General features: G+C 37.3%; 3 protein-coding genes and 1 pseudogene across 3 annotated transcripts; 2 read left to right on the top strand and 2 right to left on the bottom strand.

Annotated features, from left to right (window-relative positions):
• The first annotated feature begins 2,018 nt into the window (after positions 1-2,018).
• On the top strand, positions 2,019-5,024 carry LOC132165547 (beta-glucuronosyltransferase GlcAT14B). Its single transcript, XM_059576164.2, has 4 exons — positions 2,019-2,753; positions 3,290-3,365; positions 3,499-3,614; positions 4,236-5,024. Exons 1-4 carry the CDS (start codon positions 2,192-2,194, stop codon positions 4,751-4,753), a joined length of 1,272 nt encoding a protein of 423 aa, XP_059432147.2. The 5' UTR covers positions 2,019-2,191; the 3' UTR covers positions 4,754-5,024.
• A 241-nt stretch (positions 5,025-5,265) lies between these two features.
• On the bottom strand, positions 5,266-6,938 carry LOC132164893 (pentatricopeptide repeat-containing protein At5g66520). Its single transcript, XM_059575405.2, has one exon. It carries the CDS (start codon positions 6,897-6,899, stop codon positions 5,304-5,306), a length of 1,596 nt encoding a protein of 531 aa, XP_059431388.2. The 5' UTR covers positions 6,900-6,938; the 3' UTR covers positions 5,266-5,303.
• A 1,059-nt stretch (positions 6,939-7,997) lies between these two features.
• Positions 7,998-9,505, top strand: LOC132177885 (non-functional pseudokinase ZED1 pseudogene; annotated as a pseudogene).
• Positions 9,506-10,995: 1,490 nt separating this feature from the next.
• Positions 10,996-16,938, bottom strand: LOC132164895 (2-alkenal reductase (NADP(+)-dependent)-like). The gene is made up of 5 exons (XM_059575407.2): positions 16,612-16,938; positions 16,347-16,524; positions 11,761-11,927; positions 11,583-11,665; positions 10,996-11,507 (listed from the first exon to the last, which is right to left on the bottom strand). Exons 1-5 carry the CDS (start codon positions 16,843-16,845, stop codon positions 11,129-11,131), a joined length of 1,041 nt encoding a protein of 346 aa, XP_059431390.2. The 5' UTR covers positions 16,846-16,938; the 3' UTR covers positions 10,996-11,128.

Raw genomic sequence — 16,938 nt, forward strand, 5'->3', positions numbered from 1 at the left:
TATCGCAAAGATAGATTTTTAATTTAGGACAATCATATGGATTAATTTTTCATTTATATTTTTTTTAATTTAAGTCTTTTTTTAACTGTTTTTTATTTTTTTATATTCATTTTTTTTATAAATTAAATTATAAGTGTTTTTTTAATTTTAATATATTTATATTTTTTGAAACTAGTACTCATATATATATATATATATATATATATATATATATTTGTTTAATTTTAAGGGTAGTAATGTAATTTTTGTATATAAAGTTAGGGTATTTGAGCCATTTCAAGTTTTTTAATGTGGTTGAATGAGGGAATGGAGGGTTTTTAGAAGAAAATGGTAGTTTGATAGAGACGAGTAGTATGATTGTCAATTTATGGGGATAAAGTGAAAATGCGTTATAGTTGATGGAAAAAAAGTAATTACCCTAATTTTTAAAATCATTATTGAATTTAAAAAAAAAAAAAAATTAGTTCAAAATCTAATGATAATTTTGAAAGAGACTTCAAGAAGATAAAAGAAAATGAGAAATAAAATGATGAATCTTACCCCTAAACCGAACATCTCATTTTTAAATTATTATTTTTTTATAAAAGTCCTTTTCTACACCGACTATACCGGGGTATGATTCTACCAATCGGTCCAATCACACGCCCTCACTCCCAACTTCTTGGGACCTATTTTCCCACTGAATTTAAAATGAATTTTTATTTAATTTTAATTCAATAACGATGTTAAAAACCACCTTAAAAAAAAAGAAAAAAAAGAAATGCTAATGACTAATGTATATGTATAGCATTACTTCACAAATAACGCGCTTCCTACCTAACTGAGCCGTAAACAAACAAAAATGATTACGTCATTCACGCCAATGTGGTGGTGCACAGCTGCACACCTTCCAATTCCTCTTGGATTTCCTGTGCGCCGCAAACAACCATAAAATAAAATAAAAACAAACAAACACACAAACACATCAAATATAAAAGATTAAGTTTCTAATTCTTTAAGCATTTTTTAAAAAATGATTAGATAACATGTATTAATTACTCCCATTTCTATGAAACTGTTTCAGATCTGGTTTACATGTTGTTATTAAAATAACTGTATTATTAAAATTATTTTAATAACAGCATGTAAGCCAAATCAGTTTCAAATTTTATTTCTCTAGACATAATTCTAATTTTTTAAGGTAAAGTCCACTTATCTTCTCAAACAATCATCAAAATGACAATTTACTCCAAAACTATCAATTACGATGATTTAATCCCAAAACTACCAAAATAATAGCAATGTACCCCTAATTATAAAAAAATGACAAAATTACCCTTACTAAAATATAAAAAATACTAAAAATTAATTTTTTTTCTTCAAAATTTTAAGGACATTTTTGTCTTATTAAAAATTATACAAGGGTAATTTCGTTATTTTGCTAACATTAGGGGGTACATTGTCATTGTTTTGATAGTTTTAGAGGTAAATTGTCATAATTGATAGTTTAAAAAATAAATTGTCATTGGAGTAGTAATTTAAGAGAATTAAGTGAGCTTTATTAATATTTCTATTATCTGTTATTTTTTTTATATAAAGAATAATTTGTTTTATATAAATCTTTGTTGATTCAGAGAAGAGCAGGATCGCGAAATCATTGTGCAGTGTTGCCGAGGGAAGCTGCTTGAATTCAGCCTAATCCAATGGGAAATTAAATAGGGATTTTCGTCATTTTAAATAAATAAAAATAAAATATTAAAATATCCTAATTTTAAATCTTAACCATCGGTTAGAATTAGAGAATGAATAGATATACTCACTCATAGAATCCCATAGTCACCATCCTCGCAATACAAAAGAAAACGAAAAAGCCAATCTCAGGCCCCACCAGATAACGACACCAATATTCCTTTCTTTCCAGCTAGTGAGCCTTCCATAGTCACCATACACTGATTGACACGTGTATGTATATAACGCACTCCAACTAGTCCTTATAAAGGCTCTTTATCATCACCCACCCACACACTCTCTCTCTTCCTCTCTCCCCTGCACTCGCACCCACCAACACAAATAATTATATAGCACTAACAAATTCCTCTAATCTCCGGCAGCCAGCATTGAATTCGCCCACCGAACCGAGCCGGATCTTCCGGCTCGCATTTCCATATCCTCCATCTCTCTCTCTCTCTAAACCTAACTACTTCTTGTTGCCATGGAGACGAATACAAATAAGCCACAGCAGAAGAAGAAGAACTGGTTTCTTGCACTGGGGTTCAGTCTTCTGCTGTCTACCTTCCTCGTCTTCCTCACCGTTTTCACTTCCTCGAACCCCTCCCTGCTGCTCTACCACGAAACCCATGTCAAGAACCAGCTCCCGGAGTTCGTGGAATCCAAGATGGGGGTCTCCGCGGCGAATTTGAAGGATTCGGTCCCCAGGCTGGCGTACTTAATCTCCGGCTCAATGGGCGACGGGCGGAGCCTGAAGAGGACCCTCAAGGCGCTGTACCACCCGCGGAACCAGTACGTGGTGCACCTCGACCTGGAGGCCTCGCCGGAGGAGCGGCTGGAGCTGGCGGCCTATGTGAGGAACGAGCCCCTGTTTAAGGCGCTGGGGAATGTGCGGATGCTCGTGAGAGCCAATTTGGTTACGTACAGAGGGCCGACGATGGTCAGCAATACGCTTCACGCCGCCGCCGTTTTGTTGAGGGATGGCGGCGAATGGGATTGGTTTATTAACTTGAGTGCTTCGGATTATCCCCTGGTCACCCAAGATGGTAAGGAAATGAAATTTTGGGCTTTTCTCTACTACTTCCAATAAGCTCTGTTTTCGTATTAAAAGAGTAGCCGCTTTGGCATTGACGCTTGAATCTGTCAAATGGGTGTTTGAATATTTCCTCAAGAAATCCGAAAACATGTTTTCAAGAACATAAAACTGGATATCAGGATATGGTTTTGTGTCGGCCATGGTTTTTTCTTGATTGGGTGCTTCTGCAATTTTGTGGGAGTGGGGACGGCGGGTCTACTATAGACTAAAGGTTTTTCTTTTTCTTTTTGTTTCAAGTGTTGTGGATTAATAATTTGGTTAAAACTCTTTTTAATAATTAAAAGAATTTTATTTCCATTCTCTCTTTAGTTTTCACTATTTTGGCTCATAACTTGACTGCATTCAGCCTAATTTGGTGTTGTAATCTACTTATAGTAATAAGTTTCGTTAATACTAATAATGTTTTTGGCAAAATAAAGAAAGTGGTTATCTCCTTCATGGTCGCTTTCTGATGCATTCAATTTCTATTTCTTTTGTGTATTGCAGATCTGCTTCATGCATTGTCAGCTATTCCAAGGGAACTTAATTTTATTGAGCATACAAGTGACATTGGCTGGAAGGAGTATTTGGCTGATCCCTTTTCTTTTGTTAGTTATTTTCAGTTTTGCCGGAATTAGTTCAAAAGCAACACACCAATTCTCTGCAAAATTGTATGCAACTCTGCTTAAAAGGTGTAAATTCTTTGAAATCCACAGGTATCAGAGAGCCAAGCCTGTTATAATTGATCCGGGTTTCTATAGCCTGCATAAATCAGATGTATTTTGGGTGCCAGAGCAAAGAAGCGTGCCATCTGCATATAGGCTATTTACAGGTGTGGATTTTAGTTTCTGTTGCCTCTATTTTGACTAAATCTTTATGCCGTTTTTCCCCCCACACCTAGATAATACTTTTAGGTCTTTCACATGCTAGAATGTTAAAATAGAATTTTACAATTAACTCTGAATAACAGGACAACGGAAAGGGAAAAGAATTTCCAGAGCATTAATATCAGTAAAACCTAACTTTGGCTTTAGGCTGACATAAAAAATGATTCTGCGTTAATGTATGAATCAGAACTATTACAATGCAGGTTTAAAGGAACCATATCTACTTGACGGATTTGGCTTCGGTGCTGTTAAAAACTATTAGCTGTAGTTTTTTTACGGCACCTAAGCCAATAATGTTATTCCTGTCAATCACTTCCATGCATCTAGATTAGGGTCCAAATGCGATCTTCTTTCCTCATAATAATCTGAAAGTGATATTAAAAAGTTGGCAGTGGGTTTATATAAACCCTGATGAAACCTGTGAAGAACTGTTTTTTCCTCTACTCTTCAACTTCCACTTTTATTTGAGAGTTTTTTGAATACTTGACGCTTGATTTTGAAATTACTGATCCTAGCATAATTTCACCTTATATATAATCTTGGACTATGGTCATTAATTTCCTCAGGTTCTGCTTGGATGATGCTCTCTCGCCCTTTTATAGAATTCTGTTTATGGGGATGGGACAACCTTCCAAGGATAGTCCTTATGTATTATGCCAACTTTCTTTCTTCACCCGAAGGGTACTTTCATACAGTCATCTGCAATGCCCCGGAGTTCCGGAACACCACAGTAAACCATGATCTTCACTTCATATCGTGGGACAACCCCCCGAAACAACACCCGCATTTTCTCACAGGAGATGACTTTAAGAGAATGGTAGACAGCAATGCCCCCTTCGCAAGGAAATTTGGCAGAAATGAAGCTGTTCTTGAGAAGATTGATTCTGAGCTTTTGGGCTGCAGTGCCGATGGTTTTGTACGTGGTGGATGGTTTAATTATCAAGAAAATGCAAACCTGACTGTCCCACGTCAGGAAATGGCAAACACCAGTGAACTCAGGCCAGGTCCAGGTGCTGAAAGGCTCAAACGCCTTATCACTGGTTTGTTATCAGCTGAGGATTTTCATGAGAATCAATGCGCTTGACACCAAAAGTCCTGCAAGGCCACTGCTGAAAGATGCCATCTTATACCAAGTAACCAATGGGGGATCATTGCTCAGTTCAGTTAATAATAGAGGCTGCTAACAGAACGGTTAGCAATTCTTTAGGAACTAAGTGGGGAAGGGCAATAACTACCTTTCCTGAATACATTATTCAGCTTTACCTCTCTATCCAATACTATAATTTTGTAGGTAAATAGCCCACAGTGTAGTTTAATATATAACTTGGTTCGCATATTAATTAAATGTTATTGAATCATGCTTCGTCAATTTTTTAATGCAATGTCCCTTCTATTTCTTGAATCTTTATTAGATTACTAAGAAGAGGAAAGTAAATATGAGAACCAGCCATGGAACCTACAGGCAGCACACTCATCTTGAGATATATTATAAAACTCCCTGTACTGTAATAGATGCAAAATTGTGTTACTCTGTTTTAGTATTCCATTTCTGCTATATTTTGAGTAGAGAAGAACATGCGACTAACAGATAACACATGGAAAATGGGCAGCCCTCTATTAACACCTCTTATAAATTACTTCGCTGAATCGTCCAAATTCATGATTTTGGAAAAAGAATCAAGCATCTTACATATTTCTTGTGCCCGTGGATGGCAGAGATCACCTGCAAGGAACTCTTCAACCTTTCCACTCACCTCTATCACACTGCAACCCGGTTGCTTCTTCATTCCCGCCTCCGAAATCGTTTTCCTGACTTTCTTCGCCTCCATTTCCCAGCCAGCTTCCCTATATAAATTATATGAGAGAACACTAGTACCAGAATCAACTACTTTCATACCAGTTAGCCTTTTCCAGACTCTGTCCCCAACTTCAATATTTCCATAAACTCTAGATGCACCCAGTAGTGCTCCCCAAACATTGGCATCTCCTCTACCAAGCCCCCCCATCTTCTCCTCTACAAACTTCTCGGCTTCCTCTATCATACCAGCTCTAGCCAAGAGATCAACAACACATGCATAATGCTCAAGCCGGGGTTCAACCCTGTAAACAGTATCCATTTGTTCAAACAATTTAAGCCCCTCAGCAACCATCTTTGCATGTGTACAAGCTGTAAGGACAACAACAAATGTTGTATCTGTAGGTTGAGTCCCAGTTGTAGCCATTCTATTGAATAAACCAATCGACTTCCTCGCATCTCCATTCATTGCAACACCAGAAATCATCGCATTCCATGCCCCAGCATCCTTATCAGGAATGCTTTCAAAAACCGACAGTGCTGATTCGACACAACCGCATTTTGAGTACATGTCCACTAATGCAGTGGCCAGAATTGGGTTGGACACAAGATTATGCTGCTTAGCATATGAATGGATCCACAATCCCTGTCCGACTGCACCAAGATGGGCACATGCAGTGAGAGCGCTAACGAGAACCGACTCATTAGGCTTTATACCCGCTTCTTGCATTTTCCTAAACAAACTAAGCACCTCTTTGAAGTCACTAACCCGAGAATAAGCAGCCATTATTGCACTCCACGATATCACATTCCTCACAGGCATTTCTTCAAACAACAATCTTGCATTTCCCACATCCCCCAGCTTCCCATACCCATCAATCATCGCTGTCCACATAACCACATCCTTCTTTGGAGTTCTATCAAACAACAATCTTGCAGTTCCTAAGTCATGTACTACGGAGTAATACTCAATGAGCGCACTAACGACAAAAGGGTCATCACGGAATCCGAATTTGACAACATGGGCATGAACCAAACGACCCAGAATTCTCTTCTTCGAAAAAGGAACTAAAACCGTACAAGCTTTGATCAATGGTGGAAAGGTGTAGTTATTGGCCACAAGGCCATTATTCAGCATGTCAAAGTAGCACAAAATGGCGGGTATTGGTGAATTAGACTGAACATACCTTCTGATCATAATATTGTACATGAACGTGTTGCGGTAACAAAGATGCTCGAAAATCGAGCGAGCGTAAAAAAAGAAAGAAGCATCCTTGGAGGTTGCAGCGACGGAGAGGAGCGGTGCAATGGCATATGGGTTTTGGTGTAGGTGGGATTTGAGTAGATGGGCATGGATTTGTTTGAGTTGGTTCAGGGTTTTGCACTGTCGTGAGAGGGAAATGAGGGTGCTGATTTCAACGGTTTTTTGAATCATTTGAAACGGCGATACATTTCTAGGAGGGTCCCGCGGGGGGTTTATGATATTGGGGGCGACTTGGTTAAGATGATCATGAGCGCTTGGGAGTCGGCGAACTAATTATCATTGGTTGAATACTAGATACATATAGCCTATGTTCACATTCAAAGTAACACATTGCTCATTACGTTTCTTTTTAAAAAAAAACAAGTGGAGGGTGTGCGCCCCTCCTTTCAACATATATATATAGTGAGTGCCTGTTTGAAATTGCGTTTGAAAAATAGAGTTTTTAAGTAAAAAAGAGTTTTTAGGCAAAATCTTAATTTTTTAAGCCCTTAAAAGTACTTTTAATTTTTTTATTAAACGAATTTTTTTTTTTTCAAACGAATTTTTTAAGCGTTAAAAGTACTTTTGGACCTCTCAAACACAATTCCAAATAAGCTAACACTCATAATTGCACATTTTTTAGGTGAATTATCGCTAGATTTGGTAGCTAGACTTAAAAGTACAAGAATGCGACTACGTGCATCATTTCGCTATTTATAATGCCTTAATTAGTTAGGAAATGAACTAATATGCTGTCATTATATGAAGCAATCGACTTGCACCTCTTTCTAGCATTTATATATTTAGAGATCACACGCATGAAGGAAAAAAATGGCGTACTGCGGTATGGGGTCTACACGGTTTTGAATGATAAGAAGAGGCTGTCAACCAAACAAAAAGGACAGCGGTTCGTCAACACACCCTCCTCTTTTCTTTTTTGGTTGTTGAAATTGTGAAGGGTATCTCATTCATTCATAAAGTGACACAGAGCTTTCGGATCTCTTGGTGCCCTGGGTCCGGCAGGGGCGACTGGCGAGCAAGAGATAGCACAGCACAACTCTTGTAAAAGTTGACAAGGTTAGACATTTCTCTCTCTCTCTCTCTCTCGAGTCTCTCCAATAGTTTTGCTTTATTGCTTATGTAGAATCTTATTCATTTACCTCTCTTTTGGGGCTTGGGGGAGGCCAAGCCAATGAAACTGTTGGCTGAAACTGATCTATTATTAGGGATCCCCTTCCCAACTATCATTTAATACAATATTCTTTCTTTGTTTTTCATTTTTCTCCATTTATGAAAGTGTGATGCGTTTGGGACAGAGCACTGCCATTTGATCATTTGCTTCTCATTCATCAGTTTTAAAGTTGCTTTTTTTTTTTATTTCTCCTATATATTCAGGGTACGTATAAGAGGACAAACAAGAGTTTAGGTGGGCATTTTTGTTTGAGAATGAATAAAATTGAAAGAGAGAAATCATTTTTGACAAATGGAGGCATTTTATTAGAGGATCTGATTGCTTCAAGTAATGGAAAGTGTAATCCCATTCGCAATTTCTCTGCTGAGGAGCTCATTAGAGCAACAAACAATTTCGATTCAAGTCACATTATGCAAAATTGTCCATTACTTCCATATGAGGGGATTATGGTTGTGAGTTAGATGATCTTGGGAATGTGACTTATCTTATGTATTGGGGTTCTCTTGATGATCGCCCAATCATTGTTAGGAAGTTCACGAGCTTCTCCTGGAAGGAGGATGAAGTTCGGTCCCATGCTATACGTGACATCGTGATAGCAACCCAGATGAGCAACCACAAGAACGTTTTGAAGCTCTTAGGCTGCTGAATACGCAGCAAATGGACCTCTCAATTATCAAGGAGGTTTTGGAGATGATGAACTCCTACCTTGGAAGATTAGGCTGCGTATAGCTAAGCAGCTTGCAAATGCACTTACATATCTCCACACTGCTCTTCTTAGGCCAGTCATCCATAGGGATATAAGAGTCACCCACCTCCATTTTCTTGGACCATAACTTTGTTCCTAAACTTTGCAACTTCTCAATCTCCATAACAATCCCTCCTCACGAATCTCATGCAAGTGATGAAGTGAAAAAACATTTGGATATTCTGACCCTCACTATTTAGCGTCTGGCAGTGTTACTGAGAAAAGTGATGTCTATAGCTTCAGCGTACTTTTACTTGTTTTCCTAACAGGAAAAAAAAGCTACAAATACTCGTTGGGCACACCAAAATATCAGTCATTAGTTCAATATGTGGGAGATTGTGTTCCAACTGAGCAGGTGATTGAAATTGTGGATCCCAATATTTTGAGGGAGGAAGGAGGAGATGGGCAAGCGCAACAAGTGAAAGCGTTTTTAGCATTAGCGTTGGCATGCATCCAAGAGAAAGGTGAAGCGAGGCCTGATATGATTGATGTGGCAAAAGAGCTCATGCGAATTGACAAGTCCATATGACGGATTACAAAGCCATTTATCTACAGCCATTTAGTGTCTTTATTTTTATTGTATTTTATTTTTCAATCAAAGATCGTGCAAGCCTAGATTCACGAAAATTCCATCTGCAAAGAGAGAGCACCTTATGTCGAACTGCAAGTCCATCAGCAAGAAGTTTCCTTCTCCAAGTCTATATGCAAGAAGTTATTTCTCCCAAGTCCGTGTGCAAGAAGAACTTGTATTCTAGAACCAGAAATGCTACACAAACTTTCAAACAATGAAAATTATCATTGACGTTATATGTACTTTCATTCTCTGAGACTAAATTCTCATGACTCTTTGGATCAATGACAAGCTTGGCCCCCTTGCCTCCCATGGTGCATATAGTTTGAAATGGTCGGCATGTACGTTTAATGTATCGGGACACCGAACAACACTTGATCTCCGTCCCCTCCTTAGGCACCAACTCCGCCATCTTCCTAAGTACTTTTTGTGAAAATTTTCTATTTTTTTTTTGCCACCTTGAACTCTTTGGGTTGCAAGCAACCTTGGAATTCCTGTGTATCGAGTTTGAATCTACTCACCCGCTGATTGGCATGAGCTTGCGCAAGGTGCTGACATTCCTGCATTCGGCACTCCATTAACGAGTTTCTAGATCCATTCCCATTGTGATGACACCAGTCGGATACTTGATCCCTCATAACCCTGAGTCGATCCTCCTTGTATTGCCACCACTCAGCGTTAGATTTGTCTTCCGCCTCCGTGAATCACGGTCTTGGTTGGCGACGACAACCGTTCGATCGAACGATTGCCGTTTGCTCCCTACTTGTTGCCTCCGTGCGCACGTACACCTCGTTTATGTCTGCAAAGCGGTTTCTCCTCCCCATTCATGGAAGGTAACTGAGCTTTGATACTAATTAATGCAGTCTGACTTAGTAGGTTGCAGCGAAGAACAACAATAAAGCAGTGGATATGTAATTCTAGATCTTGAGTCTATCAATGATTTGAGAATTCTTCTCAAAATAGAGTCTATCTATGATTTTAAGGAAAAATATGAAGAAAATTCACCTATGAGTAATTCTTATTCAACAGAATCAATAATAAACAACAATTGTTTTCTCTGGAGGCTATAAGCATATATTTATAGCCTAAAACCCTAAATCTAATAAAATATGACATAAATACCCCCAAAACCCTAAACCTAATAAAATAACGAAATAAAGACTTTCAAAACCCTAACCCTAATAAAATAACATCATAAAGTCGGTTTAGAAAATAAAACAAACTAACGACTACGCAATCTGCATCAGTCACTTCAAAGAAAGGCAAAAAACATGGTAGGCAACAACAAAACAAGAAGCATGAGTTTTTTCTCTTGTGCTTGGCATGGGGTATTCTCGAATTTTCGGGGTTCTTTAATTGCAAGCCAAGCCAAGAAGTTAAGAACGTAGAAGAGAAATGCTTAATGCTATTTAGTATTCTCTCATTTTTATTTTATTTTTTTCATCCTCATCTTTTGAAAATAAACTATTGGATACGTAGGACGCATATGTTCACTTATGTGTTTGATTTTTTAGAAAGAAATGATAGGAAAAGGATAGAAGAATACTGAATAATAGGAAAATCTGAGAAACTGCTTTGAGATGCAAACTTCAGAGATTGACCATGGTTTACCAATTTGATTAATTAGTTAACCATTCTCAAAACATGAATCCTACTGCTTTATTTCTTTCTTATTATCTGTTTGGTTACTCTGACAGTGCTTGATAATTGTGTCTTGAAATCGTTAGTGTAATTATTGCTAGCAGGGACAATTACCATCCACAATAACTACAAATGATCAATTAATAGAATACGTTCATTTCAGTTCACTAATCAAGCAAAATATATAGTTTTTTGCGAAAATCAGCCATTGATTCAAAGGCTAATATTTACAGACACATTATCAAGTTATATGGCTAGTTTTTTCTTCCCATTCACTGCTCTGCAATCTTAACAATTTTTTTTCCAATGTTGTCACCCCGAAAGAGTCCAATGAAAGCAGAGGGGATGTTCTCCAAGCCGGTTGCAATGTCTTCAATTACCTGCATGTCCCCTCTACGAATTTGATCCGAGGTTGTTGATATAAAATCTGCATACACATTCATATGATCAACTATCAAAAAACCTCGGATTGTGATTCTCTTGTACACAACCTCTATCATATCTGGAGCAGCTCGCTTCCCAGCATCCGTGTACTCGGACATTACCCCACAAACAGCAACTCTACCGAAGGCATTCATGTTGGCAACTGCTGCTTCCTGCATCTCAGCCCCCACATTGTCAAAGTATATGTCGATTCCATCTGGGAAGTACCTAACAATCAAATGCAAAGCAAATACAATCAACTTGAACAATTTTTTATATTAAGCATTGATTTGAGGTTCTAACCTTTTCAAAGCTGACTTCAAATCTGTTTCTTCCTTGTAGTTGAATGCATCATCAAATCCCAGCTTTTCTTTTAGCAACTCTACCTGTATAACAAGTTCCTTATGAAGGTGAGTTTTTAATAAAGCATTAAAATAATTGTTTGAACATGTTTTTCCTGCAAGATTTGCATTGGAGTGACCTTTTGCTTGCTTCCAGCACAACCAACGACATAGCAACCAAACAGTTTGGCATACTGTCCAACCAAATTTCCAACCGATCCAGAAGCTGCAGACACAAATACATTCTCACCCTTTTTGGGTTTGCATACTTCAAAAAATCCAGCATAGGCTGTCCATCCACTAACCCCTGCAAGCAGAAACAAACAAAGAAATGTGTTGTCAATGGAAGTCGCAGTTTCCAAGATATGTATCTTAGTTAGGGTTGTAATCTAGCCCAAGTTGAGCCTTTACTTGTTCGAACTCGGTTTGCCAAAATAATAGCTAGGTAGGCTCGAGCTCAAGTCGAGCTTCAAAAGGCTGTTTGAACTTGACTCGACTAAAATCGGCAGTTCAAAGTCAGCTTCAGCTCGACTCAAATAAACCAAACAAGTCAAGTTCGAGCGAGTTTGAGTTTCTTGTTAAAATCCGGACTTTTTTTGTTTTTTCTTGCAATGAACCGCATCATTTCTTATGTACATGCAATCATATTAGAGCAATCTAAGATTCACATTTCAATTCAATTTTTTTTTTTTAAATCAAACAAATCAATATATAAAGCCAAAGCAATCAGATCAAATAGGACAAATCTGTTTTTCTCAAAATCCAGTTACATATTGAAATAAGACTTTAGACCGAACGATTGTTTAAAAAAACTAAGGTTACATTCAGTACACATAATAGTAATTCCATTAACAAAAAAAAATAGCTTTTATTATGAATAGATGGTGAAAAAAAAAAATAGCCTTGGTATTAGAGTATATGGTAATTAAGGAACTAATACTTAGAATACTCATTCTCTCATGAGCGATGAGAATGGCTATTATAAGGCTATTTCATCTCACATTTTTTCATTTTTAATAAAAATTATTTGTTTTCTTAATGAAATAGCTATTCCATGCACTAAACATAACCTAAGATTGTAGCCGAACAAACTGAGAAATTAAAACGATCTCTACTTACCTATCAGATTCTCTATTCTCTTATATAATTTCTCTAAATATTATTCAACCAAAATACGCAATAAGAAAGATAAATTAGAACAAGCACAAGAAAGCAAAAAACTGCGACAGAAGGTTCCATTCTTTGCTGCAGAAAACCCAATTATAAATTATCAATTATAGAGATAATATATAAATTACTAAAATTATAATGATAATACATTAATACTTAAATTTTGTTTATAAGTAACACATTGGTCATTGTTTAATCCAATGTCAATTACTTAATTTAATATTATACGAATCATATCATCATTTTACATCAATAATATGATTCACTTGAAGTCTTGAATAAAGTATTTGAATTGTCATTGAATCATATGATTAAGTATTGATATTATACATTTATATTATTCATATGTATATGTAGACTTATAACATATATAGACTTATAAGTTTATAACATACATTGAAAATAAGTCTTTAGATATTTAATTGTTGTATTAGTATGAATTGGTATACTTATGAGTTATGTCATATTATATATGTATAATTTATTATTATATAATCAAATGATTTACTGATCAATTAATCATATATCTGTGATATAATATATAAATTATAGTGATAATATATTAATACTCAAATTGTGATTTAATTATTTTTAAAAAAAAATTTGATTTAATGATCAAGTGATTATGTTATATGTATAAATATTTTTATAATTATAATTATAAAAATATATTATATAAAAAGGTGGTTAGCGGTTACGGTTAGTAGACCCAATAACCGCTAACTGCTAGGCGGTTAATGCGGTTAGCGGTTAATGCGGTTAGACGGTTATAGCGGTTAGCGGTTAGCAGGCGATTATTAACCGCCCGCATTGACACCCCTATTCGCAGCCAATGTCTATGAAAACTCACTTTATCGATACTGGCCAGCTGGTAGCCCTTTACAACCTGTATGATCCCACACTCAATGAATTGAGTCTGATCCCATTCTCGACGCAGTGACTAGTTTTGATACTGTTAGAATATTATATTTCCGCAATATTATATTCCCGTAATATTCTCAATATAGTACGGAAATATTTAATATCGTATTCATTATTGTAAATATGCTGATTTTATATTATTTTGTAATTATTGTATTTCCTTTCTTTTAGGGCCTCATTCAACTATAAATAGGTCATTCCATTGCACAATTGAGCTTACATCAGAAATACAAATTCCTTCTCTACAATTATCTTTCTATTGTCTTTTTTCTACATGGTATCAGAGCCACCTTTTTCTTGGTGCCTCTTTTAAGCCTCTCTTCCCCGTCCGTACAATTTTCTTTTTCCGTTTGAGCGTTATTTTTGGTGTTTCTTTTTGTTTCAACAATACACCAAACACTTGTTGAGGTTGTTTTGTACGTGACAGAAATTTTAGAGGTCGTATTGTGCAAAATCGGAAAGTCTGTGAAGAAACGAAGCCGTCACGTGCCTCCACCGCCCTGCACGCACCTCCACGCACCAGATATTCTCTCTGCGCGTGAGATTCATGCGCCACACGCTCCCCACTCTCTCCGCGCACCAGATCCACTCTGCCCCGTAGTCCCGCGTCACATTGAATCCGCGCCCGCATGTCTATAGTTGCTGCTGTGTACCGCGTCACACTGGATCATTGCTCGCGGGTGCACCATAGCTGTTGTGCGCACGCCACACCAGATCGCTCCCTGAGGCTGTATCTGCACCTTTGCCACACCGAATTACTGCCCACAAGTTTATTTATTTAATATTTTTTATTTTCCCAAAAAAAAAAAAAAAAAAAAAAAGTTAATGATCACAATGTAACCCTTAAGGGTGTTTCGAGTGGTAGACGTAAGTGTCTAACACCGAACCATCCGTAAAGTTCTTTATGTTCATTCTCTCTCTTGCTTCCGCTCAATATTCTCACATCATCATTATTTTAACATAGTATTGTTGGAAGTCCCACATTGCTTGGGTATTAAGGAGATGGACCCTTTATAAGGTGAGGGAAAATCTCAACTCTTGAGCTAGCTTTTGGGTTAAGTTAGGCCTAAGACCCATTTCTAATATGGTATCAGAGCCATGTTCAATTGGCTGTGGCCCACCGTCTCCCATTGTTACACGTGTTGGCTTAGATATCCTCCCACCACATGTGAGGAGGTGTGTTGAAAGTTCCACATTGCTTGGGTATTAAGGAGATGAGTCATTTATAAGGTGAAAGGAAACCTGAACTCTTGAGCTAGTTTTTGGGTTGAGTTAGGCCCAAAACCCATTTCTAATAAATACCAAATTATATTAACTTTAGGTAAAATTCATCCTTGAAAATCGGCTTGTAATGAGAAAGTGCCTAAGAATATATATACATGACTAAGATTTTATTTAAATCATATGAGACACTGAAAATTGTAATAGGGGGAGGTGTGGCCGAGAGAGATATCACAAGCCAAAGCAACCGCGCGTGAGAGCTAGCTAGTGAAAGAAATGAGAGAGAGAGGGCCAAAGAGAGAGAGAGAGAGAGAGGGAGAGATGAGCGACAGAGAGAGGAGGAGCAACAGGTAGAAGAGAGTTTGTTTCAGTGGTCTCTCAACATCGATGGCACCCCAACTCTACCTTCAACGTTCTGTTGAATGTGTTGGATATTTGGACGGTTGAGATTAAGCAGGCAGATAATATTGCTAAATAGAATTTGAGCCATTTGTGTTAAGGCATCGGACGGTGGTTGTTGGAGCTTATATAATAAAAACTTTTGACATTTTGGTTGTGCACTCTTGATTGATGTTCACTCGGTGATAATTTGATGCAGATCAGGATGATGCCCGTTCGAAGGACCCCCACGATCGAGCGCCCACCTGCGCTCGATCGCACCTGTCACTGCGCTCAAGTGCACGGGGGAATTATGTCATTTTTCGTCTTTAATTAGCTAAATTGACTTTATTTCATTGTTTTACTAGGATTAGGGTTTTGGAAGTCTTTATTTCGTTATTTTATTAGGTTTAGGGTTTTAAGGGTATTTATGTCATATTTTATTAGGTTTAGGATTTTAGGCTATAAATATATGCTTATAACCTCCAGAGAAAATAGTTGATGTTGATTATTGATTTTTATTAATGAGAATTACTCAGAATTGTTTCTAGTTTTGTCAAAAAGATTTCTTAGATCACTGGTAGAATCAAGATTTAGAAGTATTTATCCGCTACTTATTGATGTTCTTCGCTGCAGCCCACTAAGTCACGCTGCATCATAATTTCTTGCAACGTTAAAAAAAATGGTACATAATAATAAGTTATTCTAACAGATAAAACACCCAAATTTGAAATTTTTTATTTTTAAAATTTTTTATTTCTTTTTTGTACTAGATAATTCTGAGCCTAGGCCTAGCATGGACAAGCTCCACCGATCATTGGGTCGGCTGAGTGCTGCCCTGCACCTTATAATGTTGTACAGTAGGTAATGCTAAAACTTCTAAAACTACTTGAGAGGTGATCAGAAAGGGCAAATAGAGCCAGAAATTTTCTTCAATATAGCATTAGGATTTAGGAACTCAATCATTTGCCCACATAAACTGAAGAGAGATAACGAAAATGATGTTGTTGATGATGATAAAGGAGTGATTATTTACCTAGAACTCCAACATGGTAAGTGAGTGGAAATCCCATGGGATCCAATTTATTTATCAGGTTTTCTTCTTTAATTACACTGTGTTCTTCCCAACCAATTCTCCCGACAACCAACTCATCCTTCTCAAACTTGGGATTCCCAGAAGCCACAACTTTGGCCACACCATACGCATCAACAACCTGTCCATATTTAAGAAACTCAATCAATCATGGCATGCATGCAGCCTCAGCAAATAAACTCAATCAATCATATTGTGGCTTAATTACCTCCCCGGGGGTTATCCGACGTGAACCAGTTACTGCTTTCTGAGAGGAGCTGTGAGTCTTCATGCGGTTGATCTGGTATGGGTCAACGGAGACATAGAGATTCTTCACTATGACGTCATTGGACCCAGGTTCAACTGAGAGAGCAAGAGTTGCAGTCTTGAGCTCAAAGTCGGACTCTTTCGGCGCACCATTAATATGAGTTTTTATTGTTATGTAATTGTTGCTCACTTCCATTGTCACCACCAAATCTCTCTGTTCCAATTGAAGATCAGTATAGAGAGTAATGCTAGATCATATATATGTACAAGTAGAGCACCGGCTGCAGAA

The sequence above is a fragment of the Corylus avellana genome, chromosome 11, assembly GCF_965113065.1.
Source record: "Corylus avellana chromosome 11, dhCorAvel1.hap1.2, whole genome shotgun sequence".
NCBI lineage: Eukaryota > Viridiplantae > Streptophyta > Magnoliopsida > Fagales > Betulaceae > Corylus > Corylus avellana.

Excerpts from the sequence above, each read along its gene's own strand:
- LOC132164895 (XM_059575407.2), bottom strand. The coding sequence starts at position 16,845 with ATGGAAGTGAGCAACAATTACATAACAATAAAAACTCATATTAATGGT. Across the intron at positions 11,928-16,346 it reads TTACCATGTTGGAGTTCTAG|GGGTTAGTGGATGGACAGCC; the intron begins GTAAATAATCAC and ends TTCTGCTTGCAG. Across the intron at positions 11,508-11,582 it reads TTGAAGTCAGCTTTGAAAAG|GTACTTCCCAGATGGAATCG; the intron begins GTTAGAACCTCA and ends TTTGATTGTTAG.
- LOC132164893 (XM_059575405.2), bottom strand. The coding sequence starts at position 6,899 with ATGATTCAAAAAACCGTTGAAATCAGCACCCTCATTTCCCTCTCACGA.
- LOC132165547 (XM_059576164.2), top strand. The coding sequence starts at position 2,192 with ATGGAGACGAATACAAATAAGCCACAGCAGAAGAAGAAGAACTGGTTT. Across the intron at positions 2,754-3,289 it reads TCCCCTGGTCACCCAAGATG|ATCTGCTTCATGCATTGTCA; the intron begins GTAAGGAAATGA and ends TGTGTATTGCAG. Across the intron at positions 3,366-3,498 it reads AGTGACATTGGCTGGAAGGA|GTATCAGAGAGCCAAGCCTG; the intron begins GTATTTGGCTGA and ends TGAAATCCACAG.